The 24,360-nt window shown below is 38.4% G+C and overlaps 2 protein-coding genes across 8 annotated transcripts in view; both read left to right on the forward strand.

Moving 5' to 3' along the window:
• The window catches only part of rc3h2 (ring finger and CCCH-type domains 2), a 30,197-nt gene extending 23,049 nt beyond the window's left edge, over positions 1-7,148 (forward strand). For all 3 annotated transcript variants that reach the window (XM_067575031.1, XM_067575032.1, XM_067575030.1), the window contains exons 17-20: positions 66-150; positions 1,752-1,971; positions 2,141-2,304; positions 2,408-7,148. In XM_067575031.1, coding sequence (XP_067431132.1) covers positions 66-150; positions 1,752-1,971; positions 2,141-2,304; positions 2,408-2,555 — 617 coding nt within the window. In that variant the 3' untranslated portion in view covers positions 2,556-7,148. The remainder of the gene's footprint in view (positions 1-65; positions 151-1,751; positions 1,972-2,140; positions 2,305-2,407) is intronic.
• Positions 7,149-9,538: 2,390 nt separating this feature from the next.
• The window catches only part of LOC137171214 (rab GTPase-activating protein 1), an 83,402-nt gene continuing 68,580 nt past the window's right edge, over positions 9,539-24,360 (forward strand). For 4 of the 5 annotated variants that reach the window (XM_067575033.1, XM_067575036.1, XM_067575038.1 and 1 more), the window contains exons 1-2: positions 9,539-9,676; positions 22,637-22,872. In XM_067575033.1, the coding sequence (XP_067431134.1) occupies positions 22,720-22,872 (153 nt within the window). In that variant the 5' untranslated portion in view covers positions 9,539-9,676; positions 22,637-22,719. Of the gene's footprint in view, positions 9,677-17,515; positions 17,534-17,692; positions 17,762-22,636; positions 22,873-24,360 lie in introns of those variants that run through there. The other variant, XM_067575035.1, reaches the window with a different exon arrangement.

Genomic DNA, 24,360 nt, shown 5'->3' on the forward strand with positions numbered 1-24,360 from the left:
ATATTATTATATTAGTATTGTTTTTTATTGAATGTTGCTTTTGATATGTCTCCATTAACTCACAGATTACAACCCACACTTGGATCACAGCGACTACAGGTGGAGCTCCAGAGGATCAGACTCTTCCAGCCACTCCAGTTTCCTAGAAAGGTACAAAACATTCACACACTCTACTTTTTCCCTCCCTCTTTTTTAGCAGTTATTTTTTTCTATAGGTCTTACCTGTTGCTGAACTATTGGGAAACATGCAAACTTTACATAGAAAGGCCTGGGAATTGCTGTGTACCAACAGCACTGAGCCACCTTACTGCCTCCCAATATTTCAAGATTCAAATCTAAACTTCACAAAACAAGATATAAAAAGGATTGTGAACATGATTTCACACTATTAGTTAGATTTCTAACTGCTTCACCCCTTCCTGGGCACACGTGGTAGTTAAAGGGGACCTATTATGCTTTTCCTTATTTTCAGTCATATATATAATGTTACTATGTCGGATGTTCATATTAAACACGGCAAAAGTGTCAATTAATAAGGTAAACGTATGTAGAAGTAATGCCTGTGAGCAAAAAGCACTGGCTTCAGACTGCTCTGAACGCTCGGTTTCCAATGGTTTTTTCTACTTTCAGTCCGAGCTGACGTTGGCTTGTGACAGATTTCTTTATATGGTCATCTGCTCCATGCACAGTGCAAAAGTTCACTGCTCTGCTCTGCTAACATTATGGCATTTTTCCATTGTTTTGGGGGTAGTCACGCTGAGCCATGATTTGAGTCAAGTTGGCACACTGTGAGTGTTTTTCCATTACACAGCACGGCAAAGTAACATAAGTAGTTTTCCTGTTGGAGGTGTGCTGGTCATCTGTAGCTCTTCATCAAACATCATCATCACTGTGGCTGTTCCTCCCTGCATTGTTTCTAACTGATCTGCTGAATGAAGAGCTCCAAATATCTCAATACGTGGTTGTGTCGACTGGTTTTTAATTCTGTTAGGAACATGTTTCATTTCCTCTAAATTCTTCACTATAAAAATCTCCCATTATTTAAACATTTGAAAGCTTTTAATATGAAGCAGTAAAGCAGGAAACGTAACAAGACCTGACACAACTCTGATACGACTGCCCCTCAGCAGGCTTCCGGCAAGTTGGCCAATCAGAACAGAGTGGGCTCATCGGGAGGGGGGCCTTAAAGAGACAGGAGCTAAAACTGCCTGTTAAGAGACAGCTTAATGAGGGGCTCCATAAAAGACCAGTTTAAGATAAATAAGGAGTTTTTTGAACTGTGAATCATGCAAAGCTACTCTATTGAAGTCCCAGAATAAAAATATAGAGCTGGAAATGAGCATAATAGGTCCCCTTTAATTCCTGATTGTAACACACTCTTCCTCTCTCATCCCTTTCTCCCATTTCATTGTGCTGCAGTCATTTCCTCTCTGTGGTCAGACTAAAAATAGAGCTGCTAGCTGGTTAGTAAAAACCCACTTGGCGGCTAAGAAAAGGAGTCAGGAAAGCCCTCTGCACTGGTATCTCTAATGTGGTTTAAACATATTTTCCAGTATATAATATATATATAAATAGTATGCTATTTTGATCACTATTTTTGTATTTATTAGATTTTATTTTACCTTCATCATCTTTATACTGATACCAATGATATATACACATATACATAAATTAACAGTTTGCCCTTTCACTTACTGGTGGATTTGCTGTTTATATTTTTTCTGCATCTCTATGTGTGTTTGTGGATTTAGTGAGCAGCTTTGTGCATCAGAGCTGCACGGCCGCCGAACTTCATTAAGCAGTGGAGAGAAAATCGTGTCTGATCTGCAAACCCATCAGACTGCCTACAACCACGATCGGGAACGAGTATGCAACCAGGTCGAGAGTGAACCAGACCCGGACCGAGACATTGAGCTTGAACTGTGCGCTCTGGACTTGGAGGATTCAGACCACCAGGAGATCAAGTCTCAGGTTGGTATGATTATATAGATCAGACCTGACATTTGGACGTAGTATCTGTGATGTTGCTTGAGGTTTTCTGAAGGGATGTTTTGAAGTTTGGAATTTAATTTATCCCACTCCGACATCTGAAACATTGAAGTACAACCAAAACGTCTTTTTTATCATCTTTGCCTCTCAGGACTCTTTAGACTTGGCTACCCCACAGTCTCAGGATGCTTCCCACCTCCTCCCACCACCCTGTTCCTCTCCACTCCTCTCATCCCCTGTGGAGGAGCACCCCCAAGCAGAAGGTCCCTCGACAGAAAAGATGGATACTCACCTGCTCAAAAAGATGGCCTTCAGGTGAATTTTGACTTCACAGTAACATGAGTGGGTTTTCAGTATGACGAACTGCCAGTGTACAGAATCATCATCCTTCCTTCCTTCCTCTCTTTCTGCTCTCTAGGAAGTCTCTGTCTCCTGGAGGGTTGGTCTCAGGAGGACTGGGCGTCGGCAAGCTTGTGCTACGGACTGGACCTCCCCGACTCGGGGACTCTTCTACCCGGGTTTGTCCTGAAACGCCTGGGACAGAGATGCTGCTCAATGGGAGCTAAGGGGACACAGTTCAACTCTGATCAGCACTAAGATACAGCTGAGTTGCTTGCCCACAACAGATCCTGGTTAAAGGGAAAACTATTTAATTCCAGCCTTCATATATGTCAATCATATGCCTGAATAAAATGTAACAGGGAGGGGTCAACATTCTGTCACAAGGGGCAAGATAAAACACATTGTATTGCCTCCTAAGTAGTGATTTTCACCAATGTGTACAGCTCCGCAGAGAATTTAGTGATATTGGTGTTAATGCCTATATAGCACCTGACCAGTTAGATGCTTAACTGGAGTCAGGTTTGAAATTCTACCCTGGTCACATTTAGGAGAAAGGCTGGACACCTCACAGCATCTTCACCACATAATTGGTCACTTTACATGACATTGTACTCATGAGTTTTACACATCATGTAGTTTGTTGTTGTTTAACACGGTAGGCAAAGACAGACATATGTTTGATTGGCCTTGTTACACGTCATCCTACATGATCTGTCAGACAGCGAAAGCCTGTAGGTGTCAATACAATGCATGAATTTTCTTTAGTCATGACGCTTTTTTAGTTTACTTTGATACTGTCTTAATCTTGTCCTTTACTTGATCTTCATTTTTTCCCATATGTAGTGTGGATTAACAGCAGGAACTGATCTTTTCTCACAGTATTGAGATTGGGAACCTGGGAAAGTAAATACAAGTCATTTGCAGCAGTAAATCATCAAGTCATGTATGTCTGCTCCACACATACTGTACAGTGTTATGAATATAACTTACTGTGTGTGATTGCTCTGTAGCTTGTGCCTTGGAAAAAAAGTGTGTTCCCTCCATGGCAGGCGCTGGTTAGGCTCCACATAGTTATCTATACGGTTCAGAAAATAAAACAGTGGCATTATTAATCAACTCTTGAAAACTTTTTGCTAGCTTGTGGATATCTGACAAATATCTTCCATTTCTTGCTATCTCTGTACACGTTAAGGCATTTTTTCTGTTTCTCTAAGTAGCCTTACATGGCAAGGGCTTCATCCAGCTAAATGACACTTGTTTAGTTTATAGGCTTTATTGTAATGCTGCATTACACATTTTTGTAAGTATTTCCTCATAAATCAAGATAGACGCTTCAATACTGAGAGTATCCAGCCCTCAGAGAAGATAAAAACTGCAGAAAACAGAGGTCTTCCCTTTGCTGATACTCAAACAAGCCTCTGTCTTTTACAAGTCATATGATCTTGTAAATGTCGACCTCCAAATTCCCTGGACTGTCATGTGACCGCAGAACACAATGACACAGTCATAAACTGGATTTGTAAATGAGCATTGATCACTGGAGGTCATTAGGGATGGCAACAAAGTACAGATGTGTGTACCCCTTTTTTTAAAATGTAAATTATGTAATTCATACTACACTGCCTTTAACATAGTCTCTTATTGGTTGACTTATAATGCATAAAGCAGTTCATTTTGAAACAGAAATTGTTTTGTCAGTGGCAGATGAAGCTCATTTTGGTAGATTTTTATAGAAGCTACATTAACTCACAATTAATCTTTGTCTATCTGTAGCGGTTCTTGCATTTAATCCTGCTGACTATAAATCAGAAACAGTCTTACTGCTCTCTTTCTCTCTCACACACACAGCACACTTGTGCACAAACTGTCAGCCATGTAGTAGATATACACACACACATGCAACACAATGGCCTTCTCTCTCCTTGGTGTTGTGTAAAACTAAACATTGGGCTTTACAATGACTTTTATCCATGCTCACTGACAGACTCCTGGTGTTATCTTACACCTAAACGTGATCTCAGAAACTGAACACTGGAAATCAAATTTTTGTAAGCCCACGGCATTTTCCTGTGCTTTCCAGTCCAGTCACATTTATGTACAATCTAAAAAAAAAAAAATCAGAGAACATGCATGATGTTTCAAGCTGAAGCCTACAAAAGTGAGGGACACCACTTCTTGTGTTTCTTCATGCTCTATCTTCTTTTAAATTTTTTTTTTTTTTTTTAAGTTTTGTTCTGTTTTATTTTATGCATTGCTAACTTCTGTGAAGTTGTTTGTGTGGGTATTTTGTATCAGGATCTTTGTTACTCTTGTTCTGTTTTGTTATATTTTACATCACAGAGACAAAACTGATCGTCTTGTCTAATGTTTATCTGTGTTTGCTGGTCATCAGATGCGCTGTTGTCAGTACGCTGTAAACCACCAAAGTCTAGTTCACTGTAATTTTGTGCAGTATGGGTGATTCCCATACAGCCTAGCCTTGCCTCACTCCCTTTTATAGATATGAGGCATCTTGTGTGTGGCTGAGGCTTAATGACTTTAATAAATAGCAAGAAAACATTAACCCATTTTTAGATATATAAAATTTAAAGTCATAAAGGCTCTTCTGAATTTGTTTACTATTCTAAATCTTATGAGATTTGTGTAGAATGAGAAGAGGAGGGCTAACTAATCTTTGAATCTTTCAAGCTCCCTCTTTAATTTCCCCTCATCTCAGCTACTGTACCTTTTCAAACATTTTCCGAGATGCAACAGCAAGGTCTTTCCGCTCAAATTACATCTTAAATCCCATTTTAGAGGATTGCAGAATGGCTGTTTGAGGAAGAGTTTCAAGTTAAAACTTTACTGACCTGATCGAATAATGAAATACAGGACTTGTGACCTTTTTGGGGGTTTCTCTCTTATCTCAAACCCAACATATGCTGGGATAAGCTGGCAGACAAAGTCAAGAAATGACAAGTAAATGTACGTTTGCCTGTGGGCTGAAGAATACTCTGTGACCGGATGTGATAACACACTGTTTGAAAAAACTCTCTGATATTTTGCAGGGTTCATTTCTGAGAGGAAAGGGCAAGAGCTGGCGCAGGGATTTAGCTACTCCCCAGTCAGGAATTTAGCTACCTACTGTCGCTCTGCATCTGTTTACAACTTCACCTTTGAAGTCATGTGATGTTAAGTGCCATGTTTGCGTACAGTACAGTACAATCAATCCCTGCAATTTTCCTATAACTTTTCATATTCCTTAACTAAAAACGACATGAGGAGGGAAAGGCTCAGTCAAGTTGAGGAGTTGAGATACTTCTCTTGTAGTTCTGCTTTGTTCCATCAGAGGAGGCTAGATCCTTGACTGTCTGAATCGCTCAGGGAAGAATTGAGTTGCACAGCTACTTTGGCAATTTCTATGTTCATCACTTTAAATATTCTGTGGAAGTATTTACCTGAATTTCCCTTGCTGATAACTGACTCTTTCACCTGAATCATACATGGGTTAAAGTATCACGCTGATTATATTGTTTGTCAGTGTTATCTTTTGCCTCTCAGTATCAATATTAGCTTTGCTATTCCTGTTTTCATGGGAAAGGGCTGGGCACTACTGTATGGAAAAACAGTATTGTGAGTATTGAACTAATGTCAAAGTGATACTCTGTGTTTCCTTTAAAGTGTCTATAGAGCACTGCTGTAGTGGCTAATTGCACTGCATTAGTTCCCACCCCATCACTGCCAGCGGATGCAGTCTAACCGTGAGTGCCCCCCCACCCTGAACACACATACACTTTCCTTCACCCCCCCCCCCCCCCCTCTGCCCCCATCCTCCCTGCATTCTTTGTCATGCATGCAATATAGTCCCTCTTGTGATGGCAGAGGAGTATTAATGATTCTGTAGTTGTGATACAACACACCCAGCGCTGTAAGAGTTCTGCACATGCCCACTGTGTGGCCACGCCAAGTGCTGAAGTTTGCTTGCAGCATTTTACATGTTTGCTCATGAAAATGAATTATTGGTTATAGAGATTATATTATTATTACTATTATTGTTATTACCACATTTGGTTGTTGTTGTGGTATTTTTCCTTCTTGGTATATTATAAGTCTGCTTCTTTGTTTTGAATTTGAGAATTTGCTAAAACTTAAAAATTTTTTATTAGACAAGAAAGTGTCTCATTATTCTATATTATATGGGAAAAAGCCTGTTTGTTGATAGTGAAACATATGATGAACTGATGTTTTTTGACTATTCATGTCTGTATTAGACATTTTATTTGCGAATCTATTGTTCGATTGAAATGTAAATGAAATATTAAGAGATGGTACACATCCGTCATTGTATACAGTCTGGCACCATCATTAGATGGACTTATAGTAAAGACGCTCATTTATACAACGTGTGATAATCAGATATATTTAAATGTTTGAATCATTGGGGCAGTTGTGTAATGTTTCAGAATGAGGAAAATAAAATCCTTAAGAGACAGCATATCTAAAATGTCCCCATAATGAATAATACTGTTATGTATTCCATTTATTTCCTTGGAAATATCACATTGTGAAAGGTTTCCCTTTTACTTAACTGTATGGTAATGCAGGACTGAAGCAGGTGATTTATGTGCTATTAATGATCGATGAAACTGTTTGAGTATTGTTTGACTGACTGATTGATTCTTCTGTGCATTTTCTGGCTTGTTCACCTGTATTACACTGACGTACAGACAGCTTGGCCGAGCAGCAAACTGCTTCTATGTTGCACTGAGAGATGGAATTATGAAAAGAACGATTTCAGCACATGAGATTGCATGCTACAATAAACCGACAACCAATAATGTCTATTTGTGATTCTTGTCATCCTGTGTGAGTGTTATATTATAACAGTTCATAAGCCTGATAAGAGCTGACAGTATTTAAACGGTTCTGTTAACCTTTACATATTGTTCTGGCCAAATTTGAACCACTTTAATCTGACCCAGAATATACAAACTTTTGTGTTTATGTAGCTGATACACATTTTTGTACATAAGGGGTGTTCCAAGTTAAATTTGACAATTATTTATTCAAAAATGAAAAAAAATCAACATCCAAAATGTTGTTGCATCCTTCACATTCAATAAAATTCATTGAAATCAGTATGGCTGTTTGCCCTTTTTTAGGTAACATCGGACTATGATATAGTGTGATTGTGAATGTTTTTCTACATAAACAAATAGTGTAAAACCTAAAGAACATTCTCTTCATCAAGGATTAATCATCCATTTATCAATGACTGAAGTATTTATGAATGAAAAATGGATTTGTGGTTCAAAATTTGGTGTACAGACTAATTATGATGGGATACTGTGAAGGTTCAGAATATGAACAGTGTGTAAGGGTTAAGAATAAGTATTTATTGTTGAACTTTATATTATTCTTTTAACTTGTGTGATAGATATTACATCCATCTTTCTCATATGGAGTAGGAGTGCTCATTTCTCCCTCATTCTTAGACTTACCTTTCATTATTCAAATTCACTAGTGAGTTTCTTTCTGGGCTTTGAAAGGCTACTGTGAAGACTTGACTCTTGACAGACAGATTAACTGCTTGGTTACTAAGACCATTTCTGTAGTTATGTAAATAAATGTGGCACAAGGTGGTGCTAAATCTCCAAAACTCACTGGAAATATCTGAGTAGAAATTGAATAAGAGGCCTCTGTAGACAGAATTACACTAAAAAACCCTGCAGACATCTGTTAACATCTGTACAGGATCTAAATGTGTGTTATATTATGTCACCTGGTCCAATACTGAAACAATAAACCCTGATAAGCTGCACAGGAAGGGCCAACATGACCACAACACATCAAGTACGACACAGGTGTGTTTATCTCAGCTGACTGCTGTGGTTAAGTGGTGTATTCAGAAGTGGTTAATAGAGATTAATAAGAGCCCTCCTTCAATTTTCTACTCACACTCTGTTAACAAGTGGCTGCCTTCTCCACCAAACTGCTGCCTTTAACAGGTCAAGTGGGAATAGTGTGGTTTTACATTTGATCAACGTGAGTTTGAACTGCTGAAGCTATGGCTTTTCTAATGTTTACTAGGTAGAGAGGAAACATTTCAAGAAAAAAAGAGAGGAAGGAAATAAGGAAAGAAAAAAAAAACAATGGTATGATATTTATAATTAATTCACCATCATAGCAGGTGGAACAGTTATCACTGAGGAAAAGAATAACTCGCAAATGAAAGAAGAAACATTGAAAAAGTCCAATCCCAGTTTACCCCAGTTCAACTTTCTAGGGTCAAGCTTTCATCTGAAGATCTGAGACAGACTTACTGTATATTACAAAAAAGGGAACTTGAAACTTGGACTTCAGTGCTGTGATACTTGGCTTTGCTCCCGGAAGACTTAACTTGACTTGAGACTTCAAAGAAAAAAAACATGAAGGTCTCAAATTTTGAGCATAATAAAGCAACATGTAAGCCTAACATAGCCACAAACACCTTGAATATTTAATTATCAGGTTTAATTCTTTAAGCGGACTTGGTCTCAACACTGTTAACACAGGTTTGAAATAAAAACTTTCAAATGTGATGTCATGCGGTGCTCAGCATTTAGACCTGAAAGCTTGCAACTCACCTGCAAAAAGAGGGTTATTCGACTTGGACTTGCCTAAATTGACTTGAGATTTGATTTGGACTTGCCCCTGGACTCCAGACCACCTTTGTGAATGTCCTCTACTACGAAAACAAAAACCAGAAAGTTCAATGGACTGCCAATTTATTAATATTATTAGGAAAATTTCACATCCATAAATCCAAGTTAGGTCTTGCCAAACATTTGAACTTTTCATGATTAGTATGCTCCAAGATTTTAAATTAAATTTAATTAAGATTTTCCAAGATTTTAAAGACATCTGATTTTATTGCCTATCTTCTCCGTTAGTTATTTTTCTCTCTATTTATTCATTATTATTACTTTGGCCCTTAGCCCTGTTACTATGTTGACTGTATCAACAAGCTGAAAGTTAAGTCATGTCCTTTATGTTATCTTTATTCCATTATGATGCCTAATTGTTTTATGTTATTGTATTCTTGTAACACAAGTTGTAAGTGGCGATTTCTATAAATAAAGTGGTAAAAACACAATAAAACCCCTGTGTGAGCATCCTGTCATTAGGTAAGTTAATGCCAACGCCTCCCATCCCTCTGCACAGGCGACGAGAAGGGCACTGACAGGCGCATGCGCAGCGTCGGTGTCAGCGGGTTGGTTGGGCTTGTGTTTACAGCTCGGCTGGATGCTGTTGGCTGCTGATGCTATTGGGAAAGTGCAATGTTGTGCCAACCACCACTGGAATAAATATAACCGTGGGAAGAAAGGTAAGCTATTTTAGCACTTGCACACGCATTCACTCTCAAATTTAAACGCGGTGTTGTCTTCAATTATGAAGATAAATACCTGTTTGTTGGTTGTAACTGCCAGGGTAGCGTGGCTAGCAGTCGTTAGCTAGCCAGCTATGTACAGTAATGGCCTGTATCCAGGCTGTCTCCAGCGAATGCTGTCAAACAGGTTTATCCACCAAATTATTGCGAACACCCTCACATAACACTTCGCATTAATTGCTTTATGGTCACGGAATAGTTTCGTTAATTGGTCACAGTGTTGTTTTGTCGGACTTTGAATCGATGACTTCTGAGCTATCGTAGCTAACGTTGGGCAGGTTGGTGAGGGCTAGCTGATAACTGGGGCAATAAGTTAACACTAGAACTGGCTTCGTTAGGATTCGTTATCGAGCAGAAATGGTACACTATTGGATAATATATCTATTAAAGAGATGTGGGGTTTGAAGTGTATCGAGGCCCCCATGGTAACATGTAGCAGGTATGCTCGTATCCAGATTAACTGGCGTACCTGAAAGCCAATTACTGTGTATGTTACCGGTATTTCAATCTGTTAACGGAGAATAACCATGCAGGACAAGCTGTCACAACTGTAAATTATTAAGCAGCACAACATTTTCCTCTATATTGCTTTTCCTGTTTTGTTTGCCACTGATAATATTTTAGCACAGGGCGGAATGACAGCTGGGTGTGCTCTGTTTTTGTCTACATCATACAGAGTGTGTATAGGCTGGTAGTTTGGGTTATTATGATTTTTATGAGGCATAATTGCTTCAGTGATACTTCATGATACACTGATCATCATGTCAACCATTCTGTTTCCTGTGTACTACCTCTTGCACATGAATATAAGTTCATTTTGACACCCATGTAATGAAGTCAAACATATAATTAGAATAGATGAGGCAACCACCTCAAAATGACATTGATAGCACAATATGATTATAGTGTGGTTTAGGTCATTTTAACTAATTTAATGCTCTTTCTTTGCTTGGATTGTTTAAAAGCAAGGCAAACTTAAAAACTAGTTAATTTAGTTAACTAGTTAAACTTGTAAATCTTTGTTTAAAAACTGTTGTAGTTAATTGATTGTCTGTTAGTACTAACTGTACTACAGATGTTTATAGGTTTAATTTAATTTTTGATGTGAATCTTTCTTTAATGAAGGATTCTGGCACATTGAAAATTTGGTCCACCTTATTTGTTAGTTCCTGCTCTGTTATTGTCACGTGATAAGGGAGGGACCATCACGGATTGTTTTGATCGAAGTGCTTTGGCAGTGTATATTGGTGCCTGACATTCGGCTTCTGAGAAGCATTGCCAGAGCGAGCTTCATTTTTTTGTATGTTGAATGATTACCATTAAAACATTTGACTCTCCCTTAGTTAGTCACAGAAACACTCGTTACTCAAATTCAGTGCTTAAATATCTTTGCAAACATCGTGCTCATTCAACAGGAATAAGGAACCAGTAAAAATTCAATGACGTATTTCTTCAAACTACCTTCTTTGACTCTGGTTTCAGCGTCTCTGTGCCACACAGCACCAACTCCCGAAAAACTAATTCCATTTGTTATCTATTTATTATTTGAATAATGCCAAGACAAACTGATATGTTGAGCAAGTAATCCATTCGTACAGAGATTTATTCCATGTTTCACTCACTTTCTACTGATAATGAGACACAAGTTGCAGCTGCAGCAGCAGACTATCTGTCGTTAGGTTAATGCCCTAGACTATTGCTATTGCCAAAAATAGAATTGTTGATACCGATAGCTTTTGTCTTTGTGATTTTGAATAGTTCCCAGCGGTGGAAAATATGTGTTGTAACTGTGAGCCAAATGTGCCAACTGCCACCTCACTTGACTCAGCTCTTTGTTCCTGTTCTATTTCCTGATACTCAGGTATTACAGTAAAGCCTTGTTGCAGGTAATGCAGGTGACACATGCGCACACTGAGATAAAACATGAAATATTGTCTGTATGCAAACACTTGCTGAGTTAACAACAATCATGCATAAAAGAGGCGGGGAAAGGTCAGTACTTGGTCAAATATAGATTAGACATGACCTAGTATGTTTTTTTTTTTTTAAGCCGAAGATACGTTTTCCTGCTTTTTGGTGCTGATGTCAATGCTATGCTGGTGCGTAACACAATATTTTTTCAGGCATGCCTCTTCAAAAGTAATTGTTGAGAAAAATAGACCACGCTACAAGGATTCTGATGATAATTCAGTTATTCAGCATGAAGAATTATGACAGAGTTAGAAGTTGTTGTTCATTTGATGATTTACACTGATCAAGATAACAACATGAATCAGTACTAACAATGAATAGAAACTGTAGTTTCTCATATGTAAAATAAAGTAAAAATAAGCAAAAGAAAAATATAAATTACATTACAGTACATTTCAGAATCACAACTGTCAAATGATCCATCATAAAATATAGGACTGATACATTTATGAACCATAATTGTACGCTATAAATATAATTCCCCGCCCCAGGAGCAAATATGTCAAAGACGTAAAATCTAATTGGTGCATTTTGCTGTTTAGATTCCACACATTTTCTCTTTTGAAGTATCCGCTTGTATCCTTTCTATTATAGCTCTATATTAAGCTTAAGGCTGAGCCCTGAATGCTCTGAAATCCCAACAACGCCCCTCATATGCACCTGTCATTTAGGGTGCTGCTGGAGACTGAATGGTGAGGGTGGGCTTGCTTGAACTGTAATGGATTAGTGTTTCCTTGCAGTTGCTATGGATGAAAGAAGACTGCTTGGGGTTGAAAGAATAAAAATATATTCCATGGCTAAGACAGGAGTTGAAAGATTTTGTTGTAGCACTCAGTAACATCTGCAACATTTCTTCCGAGCATAAATGTTGACTCAACATAAATCCCAGTTTCAAAGCATCAACAATGAGAGTGTGAAGGAAATACTGGATTTTTGGTGGCGCTGGACAGTGTCTGTTGGTATTCGTACCCTGTTCTACAACCTCAGAATTAAGTATGCCGTTTGCTGATTCAGCTCTTTGCCTAAACTGCTGAATTGGCTGTTTTAAGCCAGAGGGTTAGCTGTCAATTTAGCAGACTTGAATGTAGCTGCATGGTACTGTATGTTAGATAACATTACTGTGTCAGTAATGGGACATTGACACTTGATGATCCCTGTGACTTACCTGCTTTTACAGAAGGTTGCAAACTTCCTGCAAGTGAAATCAAAGCTTCTTTTCTTTGTAGCTGATCTCTCTCTCTCTCTCTCTCTCTCTCTCTCTCTCTCTCTCTGTCTCATTCTCATTTAGAAACACAATTGGAATAACTGATACCAGAAATGTCAATGATTGCTTTAATGATATTAATGAACTACCCTGAGACACATAATTGATATAGCCTGTATGTAATATTAATCATTTTTCTCCAAATTATTCAGATAAGACCAGTGTTATGAATCACAAACACTGCATCCATACCTCTTGTTGAACACATGGCATAGCTGGTGAATGTATTTGAATTGTATAAGTCAACTCGTGATAGGTCGTAATAGTTCATGGTAGAATAATTAATTCATGGAGTAGAAATGAGGCTATCATGACTCTGCTGTTGTTGGTTACTTTGAATTCTTTTTAAAAGAAGGCAACCCTACCGTATGTAATAAAATGTTGACTGTTTTTGAGCCCAAATTGTAGAAATGAGAGGAAATCATTGATTACATTGCACTTTTTAATCATGTAGAATGTCAGCATGTATATGATTGTGGTTATTTGGTATTGTGAGAGTGATATATATATAAACCTACTCTCTACCTTTAACCAGCATGCTGCTTTCAGTTCTAATTTTTCTAAAAAAGCAACACCCTTAACAACATTTATAGTTGGAGCGTATACACACACAGGTGTCAAGTTCCTTTCATAAGCTTTCGTTAAGTGTTGTCTTAATATACCACACCACTGCTAAATAAATGTCTGTGTATATTCACACATTGTGCAGCTCAGTATTTCACAGTGGAAGTTGGTTTGTTGCAGCCACTTTGCTCTACTTTCAGAAGTTGAAGGCAGGCATGCACTACCTGATAACTGTGTTTTTTTTTTTTTTTTTGCCTCAATCATGTGAGTGTTTTGTTGTTGAGTATGAGACATGCAGGGGTTTCATTCCTGGTGAACTAGCAGCCAGAGCTCTTGTGTGGATCTGATTTGACGTGAATATTAGACACTCACACAACACAAATAAGATGGAAATTAGGGATTGCATGTGTGTGTCTCCTCGATTTGTATAATTTACGACTTCAGAGCTTTTCTTTCATTCTTTTTCTTTCTCTTCTCTTTTGCATCGTACCTTGTGCCTCACCTTGTTGTGGTCAAGCCTTTTCTGTCATTCTTTCTCCCTTTTGCTCTCTGTCTCTCTCTTTCTCCCCGCTATCTCCGCCTGGCTAAAATCACTGCTGTGAGGCGAGTCGAAAGGGACTGTGTTGCAAGCCTGAATGCTCTCTGGCTGTGTCTGGCTGTGTCTTCCTCTCCCTCGTGAGGTGCACGCAGGGCCCAGCTGGCAGCCCAGAACAGCCCGTTCAGCTGGAGAGTGGTAGGGAGGGAAAAAAAAAAAAAAAAAGAAAAAAGTCAGGCGGAGGTTTCCAGCGTGCACATTTCTACTCATGGATTGACATAATAGATGCTTTTCACAGATTCAGGTACTGTGCTTGTGTTTTTAGCTGAGATGAACAGCGAAGGGAGGTCAGTGTTCTCAGTGATTTGGTCCCTAAATTTAAACTGTACTCTGCATGATCTTGCAGGGCACACCCAGACTACATCAACCTAACCGCTGGTATCACTTCATGTGACAGCTGAGGTTGGTAAAGCTACAAACAAACCTACATCAGACAACTTGGTTTGCAATTCTAAAAAATACAGTTTAGTTCCCGATTTCATCGTATCACTAAATATGTGCCTGCTTTTTCCCTCTTCTTAAAAGACAAGCAAATAGATTTAAAACATCACTGTCCAGAAAAACTATGTTGGATCAATGCTATTCAGTTTTAAAACTGACATGGACAAAAAATACTGATATTTTCTTGCATTCAGTATCACACTGTAACACACAACAGTCAGATTGTAACACTAAACTCATTCACTGTTTTTTGAGAAACAATCTTTTGAAGAGCTATTGCCATCAAGCATCACATAATTAATCGATTAGTTGACAGAAAAATTAATGGACAACTATTTTGATAATAGTCTTTGCAGCTTCTCCTGTTTATCTTTGTCATATCCTTAAGTTTTAGACTAGTGGTCAGATAAAACAAGCAATTTGAATATGTCAATGGAATATTGTGATCAGCATTTTTCACTGTTTTCTGACATGCTATATAATATATTATATTGTAAAATACATGACCCTCATGTGCTTTAAATATTAAAAAAAATCTCCTGTGTCGAATGTCACTGAAATAGAATTTAAAGATTGTTTTGATTGATTTGGGTTTGCAAACTCATCTTGTACTTTCTAGACATTGACTATAGTTTCACGCCCCACAATTCTCTCTTTTTGTCTTTGGTTGAACTTGATGACGTTTCAAAACTGACTAAAATTCTCTTAATTAAAATCCCTTCTCTCCTCTGACATGTACAGTAGATTCATCTTCCTTTTAGACTAGAGAAAATGTGTAATTAGTCAGAAGAAGACAGCTAAGAAGCAGAAGACAATCAGAGATTTAGAAAACAAGACTTCAAACAACAAATCATGACATGGAATGAAGAAACAGTCTACAGCTCTGGTCTCCTGTACTCCTAAACAAGCTGGTGTTGTCGAGCGCCGTTGTGTTTTGTGTAAAAACCGACTTGAACAGAGCAACTTCATTAAAATTCAAGAAACTTCACTCATGAAATGTCAGAAATGTCCTTGAATTTAAGACATTTTCCAGCCTTTTAAGCATCTACATGGTGTAACAGTCAGTAGTCTGATAGGCAATGGATTGTGTGTCTTGTTGGAAGTGTACCAAGGCACTGAAAAGGTTGATAAATGACAGTGTAGCTTGGCGGGAGCAGGCAGAGAGGACTGTTGCTGAGGCTAGGGAGGAAGGCAGGGTGACAAGGCAACCATTATAAGACTGTTGGAGCTGCCAGTTAATGGAGTATGAGGTTTGTGTGTGCATGCAGATGTGTACTTGTGGGCTTATTTGTGTTTATGATACAGCTGCTTGTGCGTGTGTGTGTGTGTGTGTGTGTGTGTGTGTGTGTAGGGTATGTGTGATCCAGTGTGAAACAGTAGTTTCTCTTCTGTTTATGTATGCCCAAAAGACTGAAAAAGAAAGTGTGTAAGCTCCACTGCAAAGGTTGATAGGGTTTTTGCAGTGTTTGCTAGAATGAGTTAGTGAAGCTAATCACCACCTTTCTCAGATAACATCACAAGTTGTGAAATCTCAGCATTTACATTGTTTTCTAGCAAAAGGATAGATAAGAAAGCTGTGTGGTGGCCAGAAAATGGATTGGCAACTTTCTAATTTCTTCTCTAACTAAACAGTGTTTTACTGAGATGCACAGGTGTTTCTGTCTGATCACAGGGCAGCTTAGTCATTACTGTCTGAACATGGTAGTATCAAGTAATCTAAACACATAAAGAACAGCCCAGGCACTGCATTTTCCAATTACATTTTTATTATTATATAGTATATACTATATTGTGGAAGTGGAAATCACTCTTGAAAACACTCTGATCCATTCTGCATACTCTGATACATGTATACAACATCTGTCAAAGTAGAAAATTTAAATTATACAATAAGACTTTGGTAATTAGCATGATCAGCAACAGCCACTGTGGTAGAACTGACAAGCAAAAAGACCCACACACAAAATGTAGAAACTCACATTTCGTCAGCACAAAAACCAAGGAAAAAAGAACCAGATTAATCACTCAGAGGACAAGCGTGCTAAAAATGGAAAAGCAGTTGCTTTTGAGCCAAAAGTGGAGTAAACATCTGCAAAGTCTTGTCAAGATTAAAAGCCTGCAAAGATAAGAAGTGACTGAGGAGTGATGCAGATGTCTCTCTTGGATTGTAACTGAGTCAGATGTTCTTTTTCTTTTAGATTGCTACTGTAAGTTTACTGTTATTTATCAACTGTAACCTATAATTAGTATTTTATATGTATGAGGAAATTTGTGATAGCTGCTAGTAGGGCTGGGCGATATGGCAAAAAATATGATTGTGATCATTTTTTCCATATTGATCAATATTGATATTTATCAGTATATATATGATTTGATAACGCTGCCATTTGAAGAGTATCCTGATAATGACTGAAGCCTGAAGAAACCAGAGACTTCATTAGTTCAACTTTAGAATAAAGTATATTAACATAAAAAAATAGAATAACGTAACATAAACATTTAACTGTGCATAGTTTGGTTTAGAATATATTTTGTTATAAAAGAATATATTGAATAACATCTAAATGTAAACGTTTAACTTTGCAAACATGCTTTATCTGCCTTAACAACACAATACAAGTTAGTAAGCCTTGTAAATACACTGAATAAAAATAAAAATGCAATAAAATAAAAGATCTAAGACTTTTTCTATACACACAAAAGACTTATTTCTCTCAAATTTTGTTCACAAATGTGTTTAAATCCATGTTAGTGAGCTCTTCTCCTTTGCCAAGATATTCCACCCACCTGACAGGTGTGGCATATCAAGATGCTGATTAAACAGCATGATTATCGCACAGGTGTGCGTTGGACTGATCACAATAACAGGCCACTCTAAAATATGCAGTTTTATCTTGAAAAAAGACTATGCACTGAACAATGGATTTCACATGACTGGGGATACAGATGCATCTTTTGAGTGGGGGCACAGAAAACCAGTATCTGGTGTGACCACCATTTGCCTCACGCAGTGCGACACATCTCTTTTGCATATAGTTGATCAGGCTCTTGATTGTGGCCTGTGGAATGTCGGTCCAATCCTCTTCAATGGCTGTGCGAAGTTGCTGGATATTGGCAGGAATTGGAACATGCTGTCCTACATGCTGATCCAGAGCATCCCAAACATGCTCAATGGGTGACAAGTCTGGTGAGTATGCAGGCCATGCAAGAACTGGGATGTTTTCAGCTTCCAGGAATTGTGTAGTGATCCTTGCAACAGGGGGCCTTGTATTATCATGCTGCAACATGAGTTGATGACGGTGGATGAATGGCACGACAATGGGCCTCAGGATCTCATCACAGTATCTCTGTGCATTCAAATCGCCATCAATAAAATGCACCTGTGTTTGTTGTCTGCAGCTTATGCCTGACCATACCATAACCTCACCACCTCCATGGGGCACACTGTTCACAACACTGTGTTGTGTGATGAAACTACTTTAGAGTTCTACTATTTTAGAGTGGCCTGTTATTGTGATCAGTCGTGCACCTGTGCAATAATCATGCTGTTTAATCAGCATCTTGATATGCCACACCTCTCACAAACAAATTTGTGAACAAAATTTTAGAGAAATAAGTCTTGTGTGTATAGAAAAAGTCTTAGATCTCTTATTTCAACTCATGAAAAATGGGAGAAAAAAAGTGTTGCATTTATATTTTTGTTCAGTTTATATATGTGAATAAAAATAAAAGCTGTGACTACTATCACATGAAATTCCTTTTGGCAGGGCAGCAAACATCTCAAATATTTATAGAGGCACAACCAAGACAAACAAAGTAAACCAGTGGATCACAAAGACTCTGGCACATCCATACACTCAACTGTAAGATGAAATAAATTTTAAAAATATTAATTATGTACTGCTTTTACATCTCTCAAATGTTTTAGAGATAGAAATCTGAGTAAAAAGATCAAGATTGTAATCAAGTCATTATGCTACACCTTTTTTTTATATATATACAGTACATATTCTGCTGTAACCTCTTCATTTATCTTACTGACTACGTTATTTTCTGTGCTTAGTTCACTCATCATTCGATTTGCTAGTTTTCTTCATGAAACAACACTAGTGTTAGTGGGTAACTAGCCTTTCATTGCTACTTTGTTTACTAGCTTCGACCTTAGCCTAGCTTCGCAGTTGGCGTTGTGCATTCGCAGTCAAAGCAGCTTTTTTTTGGCTAACATTACTTTAGTCACTTCAGATAGTCGTAGCCCAGCTAATGATAGCATAGCCTCGTCGGCTGCCGTAGGAAATGGGTGTGTACTTTGACATGCAAGCCAAAAGCTGCAGACTTATTGGCTGTTATCGTGTTTATGTCTGCTGTGTGATAGGCTGTTAGATCTAACTATATTGAGTAAAAAAATGTCCAAAGTTTATCGTTATCGACATACATTTTATTGTGATCCCGTATTGAGATCGTTTTATCGCCCAGTCCTAGCTGCTAGACAAAACATCTAAGCGGCTCTTGGGCCCAAGATGAAACCTAGATCCGCACAGCCACACAGGTGTTTTAAATTCCTCTGGCTGATTAGACCACTAGTCAAGATGAAGTTTGGTGGAGTTATACTGTGAGTTACATGATATTACCAAACTATAAAAACTATGAAGTAATAACAGTGGCTGTGCTCCATTTGGCTGTGCTGTTATGCCACTTGTCAGATAGTGTCAAGTGCAGGGAATCATGCTTAAATGGAGGGCAAGCAGCTCATGAGGCGGCCGGTACTGTATGACATTGAACAGCAGCAGAGATAGTGTGGGAAACTTTAATCTTTTCACAGATTAAAGTGTTGGCAGAGGCAGTACAGTACCTTTTCCATGTGGATTCAGTCATGACAAGCCATGTGAAATATGTTTTGTCTGTATTGTTTACAGTGGCTTTGGTACACATGGCATTTTGTTTACTTGCCACACAGAGCCGTTGAGACAAGTCGGCGTAGACGGCACTGTGCTGGTGACGTTTTGGCAACAAAACTATCAGGAGAGGGAGGAAGAGCTGACAATCAAGTACAGTATGTCCACACCCACACGGTCTCGAGAAGAGATCTTATCAGGCAACTGTAGTGAAAACACCTGTGCCGGTGGACTATGGGTGCTTTTAGATGAGTTGGGATTGCTCAATTTAGTTTTTTTTTTGGAAAGATTGGAGATTTGCTATGGAGCTAGGCCTATATTACAAGCCTGACCATGTGATCAAGTGATCTAAAAAAACGTTCTGTCTGTTTCTGTTGCAGTATTAATGGCAAAGTTACTATAATTAAACATTCCCCACAATCTGATATTCAATTAATGTCATTACTAGTCTCTAAAACTGAAGTTCCCAAAGAAAACAGTAAACCTACCCACACATAGTTTTAGATAAGCATATTTTTTGTACCACAGCTCCAATCTAAAATCTGTTTTGAACTATTTTGAGGGTTTGGTTAATTCAAATGAACTTTAGTGGGATTCCCCTATGGCTTGGGTACTTTTATGATGATGTGAAAGCTCTGTTTGTTAACTCCGCAGCTCAATAAACTACACTAAGACAGTATGAAAAGGTGGGTCTCGGTCTGGTTCCAGGTGGACACTGGTTCATTTTGTTGGTGGTGAGAAAGCAAATCAGCCCTTAACATAATCTTTGATTGCAGATATGTGATTTTTTTTTTCATGAATCCTGAAAGCCAAACTGCTACTGAATCCATCTGCTGATTGTGAATTGTCAAGAAATCAAACTTTAGATCTGTTTGAGATGTATATTTATGCAAGATCATTTGGTAACCATAGTAGCATGTATAAACATGAGTGCTGGAATTGTTTGATACAATAGAAAGTGAAAAGGAGGTGTAAACAGGTGTAGTGGACTTGTGTTCTCCACCTGTTTTAGCAGTAAGTGAAACATAATTTCTACTTTGTTTGTCATTATTCATGAGGTCTTTACTACTAATAAAGTTAAATAAACACATAGCGCTGATGATGCAGGATGACAGTCATCAAAACTGTTCAATTAGTGAGTTACTTTATTACTTGTCAAGAAATTAATGGCAATAATATATATTTTTACTCCTAGATCTTGACCAGATGTATCAATCTACATCTGTGAATGCGATCTTTAAGTTATATGGCTCATAATTGATGCAAAGATCAGCTGAGCTGTGTAGTATTAGATTCTTATAATTAAACACAGGTTTCAGAGGTTACAGCGGTACAGTGTTTTTCTGCTTGATCTGTATGTTTGACCGTAAGTGGCCGTAACAAATCTTTGCACCCTGTGACTCTTGTCTTTTAACCTCAGTTTTGCAATACAAGTGAAAAACAACACACAGGACTTTTGGATGAACAACGTATCTCATTTCCTCAGTTTGCTTCGAAAAGAAAACGGGAACAAGCTCGAGCTGCGATTTCATTTTTACTCAGCTTGTGTGTGGTAATAATAACATTAATATCAACAAAAGATGTTGTAAAACCCTCTAGTCACACAAAGATAGTCACTTACAGCTATTGAGGTTTATTCTAGGTCAGTATAACAATGTTATCATAGGTAATGTACATTATTAACTGCTTTGACCTTTCCTCTGTAGACCTTTTTTTCCTATTACTTTTCCATTGTTGGACCTGCCTCAAAAAGGAAGGGTGGAGGTTTGACAAGAGAGCAAAGTGGGAGAAACAGCAACTGAAGCCTTTAGAAAAAGGGAGGAGGGCACACATAGAGAAGATAGGTGAGGAGCAAAAAGGGCTGAGAAAAATAGCAGATTGAAGGGGAGAGATAAGAGAAAAGAGTAGTAAAAGGGAAAAAGGGAGAGAGAGTAAAAGCAAGGAGTTGAGAGGGGAGACAGCTAGAAATAGCTCGTCCTGGTCTTTTGTTGAACCTCTGCCAGAACCTTCTGTTGCGTATGTCTTCCTGTGCTGGCTACAATGGCACCACCCTTTTTCAGTAGTTACCTCGTGCCCCAACTGTAAAGATGTTGCATGATCTCATTTTCCTCTAAGAAGCTTGTAAAACTAATTCTTACCTTAGCTCTAACTACTTTTACCTATCGTGGTCATACATACACTTAGAAACTGAGTTTAAGAAATGTTAATTGAAGTTATCTTTGACTTTGCTGCTATTGGTAAAAAGTGTTCTGTGCTACTGTGAGCTGTCCTCACAAATAATCGTATGATTTCTTTAATTTATCAGGTAGACAATATGTGCTTCGGTCACATTTGTGTGCATGTATCTTCTGCCATACTGTAATGCTATTTCAGAGAACAGATGATGGATTGACGGAGGAAGCTGGAGTTGAAAGGCAGAGCGAGAGATGAGATGATGCTGTGCAGTGTTTCCCACAGGATCTCAGTTTAGGTTATTTGTGGTTTTGATGGCAGCCCAGGACATCAGTCATGCATTGAAGAGTGCACGCAGTGCTATTAGCACCTTTTAGAGCACTTTCAGAGCATCATATTGTTTGTTGTGTCTTCTAGGTAATATATTTTTGTTGTACTTGTCTGATGTGGTGCTGGTGGACCACAATTGAATCTTTGTATTGGGCAATACTGACATGAAATAGTTGGATGGTTGTAGAAATCTGGCTCGTTCCTTAATTCTGCACTTTCATATGCATGTTTTCTTTCCAAAATGACACTTGCATCACCATGGCTTTGCATTGCATCAATCTATTTTGCAAACACCTCTCCTTTATTCTGCTGAGATAGATAAAATTTCTCCAAATGACCCACAGATTCTCTTTCTCTCTGATCTATCCTGCGTCTTTTCTTCTTCATCGTAGCCAAACTCTCTTGTCCAGCTTTTTTGCTTAACCTTTCTTTTGCTTTTTCTATTTCTTATGTTCCCACTTTCTGGGTTTTGTAAAGCCGCCACACAGTTTCCTTAAGATGTTCAAAAGACCTCTAAAATCAGATAACAAATGGTTTCACCATTTCTTTAGAGGGTTAGTTTCCAAGTAGCCAAATTTCCAGTTGCCTTAAAAGATGCTTTTCATGGATTTCATCACATCATGACTGTTTTCTGTTTCTTTTCTTTCTTTCTTTTTTTCTTTTTCTAGGTGATTTTGCTCATCATCTCCCACCACTTCCTCCTCCCGTCTTCCATTCATGAGCAGCGTGGCTGAGTTTAACAGCGGCAGCCATGGATGACAAGGGCTCGGTGGGGAAGATTAGCGTGTCTTCGGACTCAGTGTCCACTCTCAACAGTGAGGACTTTGTCCTTGTGTCCCGGCTGGGGGACGAGACACCCTCCTCCACTAATAATGGTAGTGATGACGAAAAGACAGGACTGAAGGTAAGGATGGTTGGGTGTAGGTATGGACGGACCTATAAGGGAGAGAAGGGAGACTTCTGAGCTGCACTAGTCAAGTTAGAGATGAGGTGCTGAGTATCATCACTCTGTTCCCCTTGCCTTGACATTTACTGTGATAACAGCCTCATGGGCATAAATCCTTTCCTAAGATGTTTCATACTATGAATATTGTGAGCATGCTCAGTACTGAAATATTCACAATCTGGTTCTGATCACATAAGAAAAAATAACAGCAACTGTAAAGCTATAATTATCTTCAAAATACCAGAAGGATAACAAGCAGCTGTGGGCTAATGGTGTCACATAAGCAGTCCGGTTGAAGAGTTAAAACTGATTTAGAAGTGTACCTCAGGACCCTCAGCAAGATTTACCAAAACATCTTGATGTTCAATTCATCTTAACTCACAGTATTTATCATCATTGTAACTTGTTAAAATTGTACATACAGACTCCATTTATAACTTACTGTGTTCATCACTCACCTGTCACCTTTCGCTTGTCTTTTTAAACATGTGATTTTGTTTTTTTAGATCACATATTTGTTATTCTCACACTCTAACCACAAGGCTAACCATTTCATGTTTTGCTTCTCCCACATTCTCACTCTCTACCTCATTCTCATAGTTGGTCTTAGACCTGTGTGTTTTATCTGTCTTGTTTCATTTGCTACCTGTAGTAAGGAGGTCTGTACATCCTTGCTGATATGCGTACGTCACCTTAAATAAACCGAAAGAACATTGTCACGGGCTCCCCTGAATGAGAAAGTGTGTCCAAAATTTTGACTGGTATTGTATCTCTCAAAGCTCTGTCAGCAATTTTCTGTATTGTTAAGTTAGTATGATGTAGTGGACAATCCACAATCGTGTGTATTTATGTGTGAGACAGGTTACCAGTTTGTTGAATGCTACTTAACTTTGGGAAAACTTCTCCCGTTCGCAGTGAATCAAATGCTTCTGTTAGTATACAGCATGTGCTATAGTACTACAGCATGTCAGACATACAGTATGACATCTGCTTTTCAATTCAGTGCTTCAGTCAGCAGTCGCCGAGCAAATATTAGTGTACAAACGGCGTGGTGATGCAGCTGCAAGTGCTTTGAACTCATTGTCAGGGAAAATAATGGTGTTTTGTGACTAGGGTGTGTCTCTACACAAAGAGAATGAAGACCTTCTGAGGAGAGAAATGTAGCTAGCTACCAGGCACCATCCTGTGTGTATCCCTAATGGGTTCAGGTTACTTCCTCTCCTCTCCACTCCTCTCCTCTCCTCTTCTCTCCTCTCATTGAATTTACGTAAGTCACTGCCTCACAGGATCAAACCGTGTCCATTAGTTTGTATCATCATTACTGTACCTGTGATTCTTTGTAAACGAAGGATTTGTGGATGTGCTGTTGTAAAGGTACCACAAGATGGCACCAGAAGAGCACGGATGTTGTTTGAGATAAGATAGTAAGATTTTGCATATTACATA

Source organism: Thunnus thynnus, chromosome 19 (assembly GCF_963924715.1).
Source record: "Thunnus thynnus chromosome 19, fThuThy2.1, whole genome shotgun sequence".
Classification (NCBI taxonomy): Eukaryota; Metazoa; Chordata; class Actinopteri; order Scombriformes; family Scombridae; genus Thunnus; species Thunnus thynnus.